Genomic DNA, 11,174 nt, shown 5'->3' with positions numbered 1-11,174 from the left:
TTATTTTAGCAGGGCCTTTTTTTAATCCCCAAGGCAGGTAAGAATCCCCACTTCCCTCCATGCTGTAATGGCTACCCATTGTCTTTGGATGTAATGTCAAATGCTGAGTGAGGTGCAGCAGGCTCAGATAGGTCCCTGAGGTGGAGACGTTTAATGCCTTCTTGGTCCCTTCCAATGAAGGAGGTTGGGAAAGAGAAAAATGCACCCCTGGCCTGGTACCTAAAAGTCTCATAACCACAAAAAAGATTAAATCACCTCTTTCTTCTTTCCTAGGCACCAAAAGTATTAGCAGAGCCTTACTCAACTACAAAGGAGTTGGTATTCCTCAGTCTCCTCTTACAACTCAGGTATCCATCAGCAATACAAAAAGTATAAAAATTTGAGGCAATAAATATAGAAATTGAAACCAATATAGCAAAAGAAAAAAACAAGATCATAAATAAAACAAAGGGGCACATATTGAATAATAAGGATAATAATAATAAACATTCAGAGAGCAGTGTCTATTCCATGCACTGAATAAGGCAGGGGTCCCAAAGAAAAAAAAAATATATGATCATTTAAGGCATACAGACAAGGGGGCTGAAGTATGGTTGCCCAGGCAACTGGTCCAATAATGATGCACTGATATTTATGTAAGATTCTCAGATGAAATAATAGCGATTGTGTCATAAAAGCATGAATTGGTCTAGAAACATAGTTCGAAATGGAAGGTTTTCAGAATTAAAAAAAAAAAAAAGTGTTCACGTTTAGGTCCTAAACCCAATGGTAAAATTGTGCAACTTGCTAAAAACCTGAAAAATACATTGGTTATCAGGGAGGCTGTGACCCTCCACCCCAGTTAAGCCTACCCCACTGATAAGACAGCAAAATTGTACTCTCTGAAATGTTGTGTCTAACTAATCATTATGAAAGTTCTGCTTCAGTGAATGTGTTTTACAATCACTTACTACAGGTAAGTGGAAGTGCTCTATAACAAGAATGAGGAAGTCAAATGCGCTAAGATTTAGAACATGCATTACACATTTGAAGTTTAATAGTAGCAACCCAGCACTGGATCTTCTTTCCAGATTCAGCATATTGAACAGATGGAGTTTCAGAACACTAATAAAAATCAACAGGTCTAAACCTGGTTCTATTGACCTGAATGGTAAACCTACTTATTTCAGTAGCTCAAGACTAGATACCACCTCTTGAATGTAATAGTTAGAAAAAGAAAAGACAAACAAGAAAAACCAACACCACACCAAAACAAAAAGCCTCAAAAAGACACTAAACAAAATATGATTCCTTTTTTAAATAAAAATAGGATGCATGATGTTAGTCTAGAACATATCCATTTATTATTTTTTGTGGTCCACATAAATTTTAATACATTATTGAATTTCTACATCATTTTCGGAATCTCAGTACTTCTTGGCCTTGTATCAGCCAATCAAGAAATGCACCTTTCATATGTACAAATCAATATTTATGAAAAACAGTACACCAATCTATCAACTTAGAAAAATAACATGCAGGGAAATAGTAGCCATGAAATAGATATAAAAAGTTAGGCCATATAGCCACACACCCTTTAGTATATTATGGCTTTGCACAGGTATCAGATATGAGAATGATCAAATTTAAGATGCTCCTTAAGGCACTTACAGCTCTTCAAATACTCTTTTAAAATTAGCGCTCTTGCATTAAAAAGTGTTATTTCTTTGATCACATTTTCATAAAACACCTATACAGTCCAAAAAGGCAGTTTTAATAGGGGAATGGAGGATGGGAAGGAAGGGGGGGGGTGACTTAATTAAATGTTAAAATATGAAAATATCAAGAGTTAATAGAAGCTTTAAAATAGATTTTTGGTCCTTTAAAAACAGGCGTTAACATTCAGGCAAGAGAGATTTCTTTTCTTTGTTTAGATGTCAAAACGGTATATCCTCCAAAAAACTAAACCCTCCAGGTCCAGTGCACAGATATGTCTGTCTAAGTTCACCAAAAGCACTCTGTGACCCCCAACAAAGCTATTACCCATGCTCCATTTTGACTGTGGGAAGAAGAGGATCTCAAAGCAGCAGTATGGATGCACATACTAGTGAGTCTATAATTCTGTGTCCCTGTATCTTGATGGCTGTCCATAATACCCACGCTTGGAGTGGTCTGCTAGCTGTCGACGGTATTCTTCCTCCTCTGCATCACTGCCATAACTTCCTTGATTATCTAGGTAAGATCGGGCAGGGGGTTTCTGAGGCTCTGGAGGCCTGGAACTAGCATAGGAAAAACCGAGACAGAACAAAGATATAAACCATTTTTGTTCCTAAAACCACGAGGAAAAAGATAATGCAAATCTATGATCAACTGCCAACTGGTGACTAAAATTTGAGCTTCGCACGCATGGAGTGGCAGCTGCTTAGGGGTATCCTGCGCCCTTCCAGAACATCAAGTTCAATACAACTCAAAACTTGAAAAACCAGGTGCATGCCTGCATGCCCCCACCATAACTTGACCTCCTTGGAACTAGCAAAGTCCCCAGTAATAATCCACAAACACTCCAGTTAATGCAGAGAATGTAAGTGCAGCTGTACCAAACAGGTTGTGATACGAGACTGGGAGAGGTATGCCACTCTCTGGCAGGATGATTCCTTGTTTTTGATCACAGGGAAAATAGCAGAATGTGAACCTTGAGCAATCTAGTATGCCTCACACTTGAGTGCTGCATTCTGTAGGCAAAGTCAATAGTGGGGCACAGGCGTCTGCCTGCCATAAGGGCTAAAAGCAGTTAGATGGGAGAGGAGTATGGTCCTTGCATTTATGGGAGGGCAAGTGAAAGTCCAGCAACTAAGTGAAACAAAAATTTTTAGTCATTAGACCAAGGGTCTAGCACAGGCTGTGACCCAGCACCCACTGTGGGCCACAAATGTTTCCCCCAAGAGCAGCCAGCTGCCTGTGCTTACCCTCACTGCTGATCCCCATCCTGTCTGCAGCAAGGGTAAGTGCAGATGTGACAGAAACAGGTTCCTCAGTGGAGGGGAGTGCTATGCAAGGACACTTGCTATGCAGGGCTCTGTGTCTTCAATCCTCTGTGCCAGATTCGACTTCGAGTTGAATCCATCCCAAGGATCCTATTTTTTTCCTCCTCAGTCCCTCACAGATGTTATAAAACTCACACATTCCTACAGATTTGCAGTAACCACATCAACAAGGAAATACTGCAAGGACTGTTTGTGTTTTCCATTTTGATTACACTTTAATACACCAAAAATAAAAAGGCAAACTGTTTGGGGAGAAAAACCGTCTAGCTACTAACAGTTTCCCCAGCTACCCCCAGAAATTGCAAGTGTAAGTGTGAGAAGAATTAGAAGATTTCCAAAATCAGAGTCAAAATGGACTGTGCAGTTCGTATGAAGGAATAAGTATGTGTAAGGCAACAGACTGAACAGCATGGGCCTAATCCAAAGGCCACTTGATTCCATGGAAGCACTGCCTTAGACTTCAGCAATTGGGTTCAAAGAGACCAGGTTGCATTCCCACTCCTTGAAGTGTTAGACAGTCTCTTATCCTCAGTCTCCTCACCAGAATAATGACTCTTTAAAAACATTTTTTAGATCTACACATACTAAATTGTTAATTACTATCATTATATTTAGTTAGGACAGAACAATAATCTAATCTTTAGGCACATAAAGGATAACACTAAAGGGCTGTAAGGAGAAACAGCTCACACACGTGGCTAATTTTGAGACAAAATCATCTAGCATTATGAGTCTCTCAGTAACTATATCTATATATATAAAAATCTCTCCGGGCAACTTCAGCACTTCAATATTGTGGACTACTTTAAGAGAAATATAAAGGGAAGTCAGATTTTTCAGAATAGACTATTGTAAAAGTCAAACTTTAAGCCCACTATCTTTGACACAGCATTTATGACAGTAATCTTCTCTGAAGCACTAAAACAAGACAGCATTAGAGTTTGAGAAGATTATTTGTATGAGTAAATGAGTATGAGTAAAGGTTGTAAGATCAGGTCCCTCTTAAAGGTGAACTAAAAAAAAACCAGAAGAGCAGCTTTAATTGGGTCTATCTTACCTCATGGGCTGGGTCCAGTTCGGGTCTGACTTCTGTGTTTTGATTGGAACAGCATAAATATCTGGATGTTTCTGGGCTATTTCCAGCTTTAAAGGAATTAGAAGAAAATGAGATGCTTTTCAAGAGTCTACACAACAAGCCACTTTAAACTAAATCAGTGTCGCTCAGTGTTTTTTTGAAGTACAATTTATTAGTTACACAATGAGATGGTTCTTTGTTAACATAGCTTCTCATTGCAGGAAACCACTGGACTGCCAGAGGTAACTGGAGTAAAAAGGGGAACAAAACCATTAACTTAAAGGAGCTAAACCATTCTATACGCAAATCCGCACACATGTGCACTGGTATATTATGTGCATGCACGTGCACCCTTTTTTTTTTCATAGATATAATGTAATCTGGGAGCAATACTGGATTCCTAATGTGTATTCAACCCCCTGGAGGGCATCATCATGGGATGAAAGTGGGGAGAAAGGAATACGTTTTTCATACCCTGGCATTCTGTGCCTCTTGCAGCTCTTGTATTCTTTGCTTCCTTGCCTTGTGATCCATCTGCTCAAATATTTTAACTTTCCCCAGCACCGATTTTGGAGCATTCTCCTCTATATCTGCAGGTTCCTCCACTTGGTCCTCTTCCTCGTCCTCTGCAGGTGGAATTGCTGGCTGAGAGGTTTTCAAGATGGGACGCCCAAAGGTAGGTTTTGCCAAAACTGGGGGAGGTGCTGCTTTGGCTGACACAGTTAAGCTCTCACTGCTGGCAATACTAGAGACACTTGGCTTCGACTCATAGTTCCTGAGCAGGTCATATGGATCTTCTCTGCTTTGCACCTTGCCCTGCAAGAATTAAAAACACAATGTAATCCACACGCAGCAGCAGAACCAGTCTCTTTGGGGGAATATTTTTGCTTTAAGGTTGGTACCACGGCCCATGTATTTCATCCTGTCCCATCTTTGTCCAAAAGCGTTCTGAGCACAGATCCTGAGCTCCTTTAAGCATACAGGAGCTGGGTCACTGACTTAAAGGGGACTGGGCCTAGAATTCAACACTGAACATACCATATTTTCTTACATCATCCCCCTCACAAAAAGACACACACCTTATTTGGGGGAGGCAGAGTGGGGGGGTGGGGAAGAGGGAGAATGAAGTTGATTTTCCAGAATCTCATCTGCCACACAGCATGTACTCAACGTGGTTGAATGCTGGCCACATCCAGGAAAGGGAGGGCACTGATGACAGGACTCTGCCTCTTCTGGACATGGCTAGGAAGACAGCAGATCTCCCAGAAGCCATTCCACAACATCCTTGCTTAAAACACACAATTAACTTTGAGGGAAACGCTTTGTGTGTACATGAGTGAATACAGTAATTTTATAATAAACAGTAAAATCTAACAGATCCATTTCATCCTTTATAGAAATTATAAATAGATGGAAGAAAGAAAGAATCAAGACAAGGAGGTTTTCCTGTACTTTGTGGATGAGAATGTTACATAGGGCACATGCCCACTCTCTCTAGGATTTTTCATTTCCTTCACATAGGCTTCTACACAGCCCAACCTCCACTGCCAAACCCAAAAGGATAACCACTGTCTGCATCCAGAGCAATGGGGAAAGTGGCGGCTGGGCAGGAGCCTCGAGGATGCAATTTAACCCGCTGAAGGGTCATGTGGCCCATGGGTTGCTAGTTGAACAATCCTGATTTAAGTGGCACTGCTCCCCCACTGCCAAATTTCCAGACCCAAGGGGAGCCCTGGACCCTACATGCTAGATGAGGAGCCCCTAGGGTCCAATCCCAGTGTGGGGGACTGGGAAAAGGCAGTGCCAGGCCCCTGGGACCCAATCCCAGAACACTAGGGTGGCAGTACCCCTGCCCCTGAGGACCAATCCTGGTGCACAGAGGCAGAAGGGGGCAGCGCCAAACCCCAGGGACCAGTCCCAGAGCATGAGACCAGGAGGGGATGGTGCCAGGCTCCAGGGCCTGATCCTGCTGCACGGGACTCAATCCACCCCACGGACTGGCCCGACCCCACTCATCTGGCCCATGTGAAGCAGCATGGCTCATAATGCATGGCACCATGGATTCACTAGACAGATGAGCTTTCCCTTCAATTTGATTTAACCATGTTACCTTTGGTGGCTCAGGCTTGAATGCTGGAGGTGGGCTGGGATCTCTAAGCACCTCTCTGCTACCAGCTTTTCTCATCTGAGTTCTTGGTTCTGGGCTGGGTTTTCTTAAACTCTATGAAAATAACAACGACATGTTTAACACAAGGCTATTCAGTAGGGGTGCACCGATAGAGATTTTTTTGGCCAATACCAATATTTAAGGAGGCATATCGGCTAATACTGATCCAATTGCCAATATAGCCTCCTCCAGCTGGTAGGTTTGGTGTGGTGGAAGGGGAGGGGAGGGGCAGATCAATGCCCCCTTGCGGTGAGGGAGGGGGCAGGGGCTTCCCAGTTTGCGTGGTAGGGGGCTGGAGCCACAGCTTGGGGGGGGGAGAGGAGGCAGGGAGGGGAAGGTGGCTTCAGCCCCAGGTCTTCCTGGTGCATGGGTAGAGGTGGGGTGTTGAGCTGGGGCTGCGCCAGGCAGCTGGCGGTGGTGGTGCTGGGAGCAGAGTGGCAGCAAAATTTGCAGTAGGTGCAGCATCCTCACAGTGCCATAGCTGCCTGCTCCAAGCCCAGCCCCTGCTGAGAAGAGTCTCAAGCAGCCCTGGCTGCAGCCCGCCCCACCCCACACAGATCTGGGGGGCACACCTCCCCACCTCCCACTGGGGTGCAAGCAGCAGCAAGAGTCACCTCCACCCCTCCTGCCCCCATGAGCTGCGGCTCTGCGCCCCCCCCCCCCCAGCGCCTGCCCCTGCCCATCCCTCACTATGGGGGCATTGATCTGCGCCCCTCCCATGCCCCTTCCCTCCCCCCTATCCTTCTACTACACTGGATTTACCAGTTGCATGCAGCTCTTCATGCTGCCACGCTCTGCTCCCTGCTGCCTGAGTGCTGAGGTGTGACTGCATGCAGCACGGGCATTTATTGGCCCCATCAGGCCGATATCCGACCAATGCATCTGTGCACCTCTAATATACAGCAACCTACTAATTAGTTAAGGTTAGCTTTAATGAGGTAGTTACACAGTTGCCACATTACTACTGGTGACCCGATGGCCTTCATTGTATCATTGCAACACCACAGGTGACACTAAGTCACCAGCAGAGAAAAACAGAATTAGGTGAGTTAATTCAGATATTGTGCCTGATTTTAACATGCCTTTGTAATTTTGTACCAGGGCCAAGATCATTCTGCAGCTGGAATCAGCTTTCTCAGGCCTGGAATATGAGGATGTTGGCTATTAACTTTTCACAACATGCATCACTTCAGGGAGCTGCAGCTTTGTCAGCAGTTTAAGTAGCTCACCTCCTCATGATGCACAGGCTCAGAAGAACGGCTAATAGAGGAAACACTTGGTTCATCTGATGGCTCATCAAGTTCATTGTCTGTGTACGTTCCACCTTCTCCATCTGTGTCTTCCATATCACTAATCAAGCGACTGTCACAGCTCAGATAGTCGGCACCCATAGCTGTTAGATACGACATGCGATCTTCGGCATCATCATCCATTCCTTCCAACTATGAAGGTGAATTGAAAGGATTAGATTGGACTTCATCCCCCTTTATAAGCTCTGAGTAACTAACATTAATTTATAAAACACAATATAGAAGAGACATAGTACTGCAAGAATGCTGGCATCCCCAAGAACAGGAAAGCTTCTCCAGTAGAATGTTATGTATACTCCTTAGAAGTAATTGTCTGCCTCAGTTTAGCAGTGAGAACAACAGGATAAAATAAAAGGAAAAGAATAGAACATTTATCATGGAACTTTTTCTAAAAAAACAAACAAACAAAAAAAAACACAAAGCAAAAAAACCCTAAACTTATTTTTGCCATCCAATACAACATTTTAAACTCGTGTACACGTGTGCATGTGTGCGCACGCAACACCCCCCTACCATGATGTCCAGAACATAAATACAATTTTTCTAATACAATTTGAACTGTTTGATAACCTACCTTTCCTTCTGACACCCATACAGCTTCATTCTGCTGTTGCTGAACTATATCTTTCAGACTGCCATACCAGCTATCATTGGCTGAATTCAAATTGATAGTGGCTGTAAGCATTAAAAAAAGACAAAATAAAGTAAATCACAGATTTCACAGAAGTTCTTCTTTTAAATTCAGAAACCTCCAAATACCTATTTCATTCATGCAACAAAGCCCTGGATAATGCAAGATTACTTTATAAGCTATTTTAATAGGCCACTGGCAAAAATGCAATGCTTGATTTTTTGTTGGCTATTAGAAAAATGACTCTGTATAAATGTTAGTTAATTTTATTAGTTATTTTAGAAGTTGTTTTACTAGAATAAATAGGATACAGTAATCTCCAAAACACCCTTGAAAATTGCTTTTATATTGAAATACATTAAGACCAGAAACTGGTCCTAAGCATATTAGCACAAATTTGTACAGGATACATAAGTCATAATCATTTAAACTTCTTGATAAAGAAAAGCATTCTATCGGCACCCACTGTTCTTAGGAGATAAAATTAGAGAGATTCCTGCTTACCTGTAAAAAGATGATGGCCAGTTTTCTTCAGTTTATTTGCTTGTTCATAAAGCTTCCGGGAGCTCTTGTTGGATGTGGGAGAGAGCCTTTGTCTCATAGTTTTGATACCCTGTTTACTGTCTGGGTTTAAAAAGATGACAATCGGGAACCACTGGGTGTAATTCAACAGATCTACAGCTTTAGGAGTCACATCCAACAAAGCATGCTTGTCCTGTTAACAAAGAAGGCCCAGATCAGTGCTTCAGTTGGACAGGGGAAGTGTCAATATGCTTCCACAACCCCAGCCAGAGTTATAACCATGCTAATGCTCTCCTCAAAAATCATAAATCCTATTCACATCTACTAACTCTGATGTTGGGTGTAACGTTCTTATTCCATTTTCTATTACTTTATTCCTTCTGCCTCCCTCTGTCATTTGCTTTCCTCTTCTTTCCCTACCTATCCCTGCTCTGCTTCCCAGGCCAGAATTAATTCTCTCAGTCTTTGGGGTGTCATCTATCAATCACCATTCATACAAAGGGACAAAGGCCTCACAGTGAAAGTGGCCCTGGAGGTTACAGAAAGTACATTTCTGTCATTATAGTGACAGTGCAGCGTTTTTCAGTTACTGAATTCAGGCTTGGCTTATGTTTAGACTAGTCCACAGGTCACTTATTTTTTAAAAAAATATGCAAGACATAAGTGTGCTCATCTTCACCCTTAGCTGCAAACTTTTTTTTTTTTCCTGTGAGTGTGAAAAGGAAAAACAAAAAAGGCAATGAGATCAATGACCATGTTTCAGCACAGCTGCACCTTCATTTCAAATTCAGGTGACTATTTTTGTGGTCCTTAAACACTTCCAGATTCTTGTTCCAAAGAAGGTCCCTTCCAGCCCTAATGTCTATGAAAGCTATGAAAGAATAAAAAGGTTCCTGTTCTTGAAAGCAAGCGTTTTCAAGCAGAAATACTTTACCTGCTCAATAATTTGTCTCACAGTGTTCAAACGCACCACTCCAGTGGACTTCTCTGAACCTGCATCTTTAGGTTCTGTCTCTGTAATAACATGTTTTTGTTAATTATGAAATGAAGGTTGGGGGAGGAGTAGAGAGAAAAAGCCACATTAAAAAAAATTAATGAAGGGCTTACTGGCAGTTTGATACAGATGAGGTAAGTCAGTTGACAGCTTCTCCATTGCTACGTCTGCAATGGGGCCAAATATCACTACAGGTCTCTTAAAGCCAGCTGAAAGATAAATATTTAGAGGGAAAAGGCTTTAAATATAAAATCACCATGGCAATAAATATTGAAGCAAAAATATATGAGGTTCAGTTTAAATATTTATGAGTGAATATCCTCAAACTCTACTCTCTCTCCATTCCTAGTGATTCATGTAAGAACCTTTGTAAAGAATAAGTTTTCTATGTGTTTTACAAATAAGAAAAAGCTGAGAATTTTTTAATTAAAGAAAAAGGGGTAAGACAGTATAGATGATCTTCCACATTCTCCATAACCATTCTATGGCTGAGAAAATTACCATTTGAGTATATACAGCATCACTTTAGTAGTCTATCCAATAGTGAGCTACAAAACCACGCTAAACTCAGCAGGATGCACGCGAGTAAAATTACATACATGCTTAAGTGTGGGCAGAAGCACAGCAGCTTACAAGGGCAAACAGCAGAGAACTGCAAGATCTATTATTATTTTATAGCTAATGCAAAGATTGTCATGGCCCTTGTATACCAATGACAGGGGAATTTGTCATTGATAGTTCCTGAATGCTAGGGTCAAGACTTCTCTGGAAGCGTTTTTATCATTTGATTTCCTTTTAATACAGTGGAGCAAACACAACACGGGAGAATTAACTGACAACTATCGTGACATGTTCAATATCAGCAGAATTAGAGCCAAGTTGCTACTACAATCACAGTGATAAAGTCTATCTTTGGTTAAATCTACAAACTTCTATGAAAGGCAACAGATTTTCATTTGCCCTGGCGAATCTCAGCACATTATATAAATGAGCCAGAAAAAAATGTAGCTTGATTTTTTATATCCTAGGTTGTCTATCAGACTAGCCACTAGGTACAGAAGACAAAGAAAAGCTAAAATAAAATCTAGGAAAAAAAAAACAAAAAAAACCCAACAAATGCAAACAAACCAACCCATCCAATTAAAAAAATATATCCAAACAAAACCCCCCCAAAAAAACAAAAATCAAATCCAAACCATCTTTCTGCTTGCAAGATTGGCAAACTTGATTTGGAAGTGCTTCTCCCCTGCATGCATGAAACTCCACACAGCAACTTTTATAGTCATAGTTTTTAGCAGAGAATAGCTGCACTTCGAAGTTAACATCTTGACTCAGATGATTCTACCATTTTCAGTTATACTTCAAATTTAGCCTGGAGTCCAAGGTGACTAGCAGCTAGCCTGCAGCACCTAGCTATACAAATGCTATCTGCTCTGTAAAAGTCTCACTCAC

At 41.8% G+C, this 11,174-nt stretch overlaps 1 protein-coding gene across 7 annotated transcripts in view; it reads right to left on the bottom strand.

The window, feature by feature from the left end:
• Positions 1 to 1,320: 1,320 nt before the first annotated feature.
• TJP2 (tight junction protein 2) overlaps positions 1,321 to 11,174 on the bottom strand; it is a 103,960-nt gene continuing 94,106 nt past the window's right edge. For all 7 annotated transcript variants that reach the window (XM_019478060.2, XM_006265188.4, XM_019478057.2 and 4 more), the window contains 9 exons: positions 9,836 to 9,931; positions 9,663 to 9,742; positions 8,711 to 8,921; positions 8,150 to 8,250; positions 7,495 to 7,707; positions 6,209 to 6,319; positions 4,573 to 4,914; positions 4,081 to 4,166; positions 1,321 to 2,258 (listed from right to left, as the gene is read on the bottom strand). In XM_019478060.2, coding sequence (XP_019333605.1) covers positions 2,093 to 2,258; positions 4,081 to 4,166; positions 4,573 to 4,914; positions 6,209 to 6,319; positions 7,495 to 7,707; positions 8,150 to 8,250; positions 8,711 to 8,921; positions 9,663 to 9,742; positions 9,836 to 9,931 — 1,406 coding nt within the window. In that variant the 3' untranslated portion in view covers positions 1,321 to 2,092. The remainder of the gene's footprint in view (positions 2,259 to 4,080; positions 4,167 to 4,572; positions 4,915 to 6,208; positions 6,320 to 7,494; positions 7,708 to 8,149; positions 8,251 to 8,710; positions 8,922 to 9,662; positions 9,743 to 9,835; positions 9,932 to 11,174) is intronic.

This window comes from Alligator mississippiensis, chromosome 3 (genome assembly GCF_030867095.1).
Source record: "Alligator mississippiensis isolate rAllMis1 chromosome 3, rAllMis1, whole genome shotgun sequence".
Lineage (NCBI taxonomy): Eukaryota > Metazoa > Chordata > Crocodylia > Alligatoridae > Alligator > Alligator mississippiensis.
The sequence above is the reverse complement of the archived record's forward strand: the minus strand, read 5'-3'. Positions and strand labels throughout refer to the sequence as shown.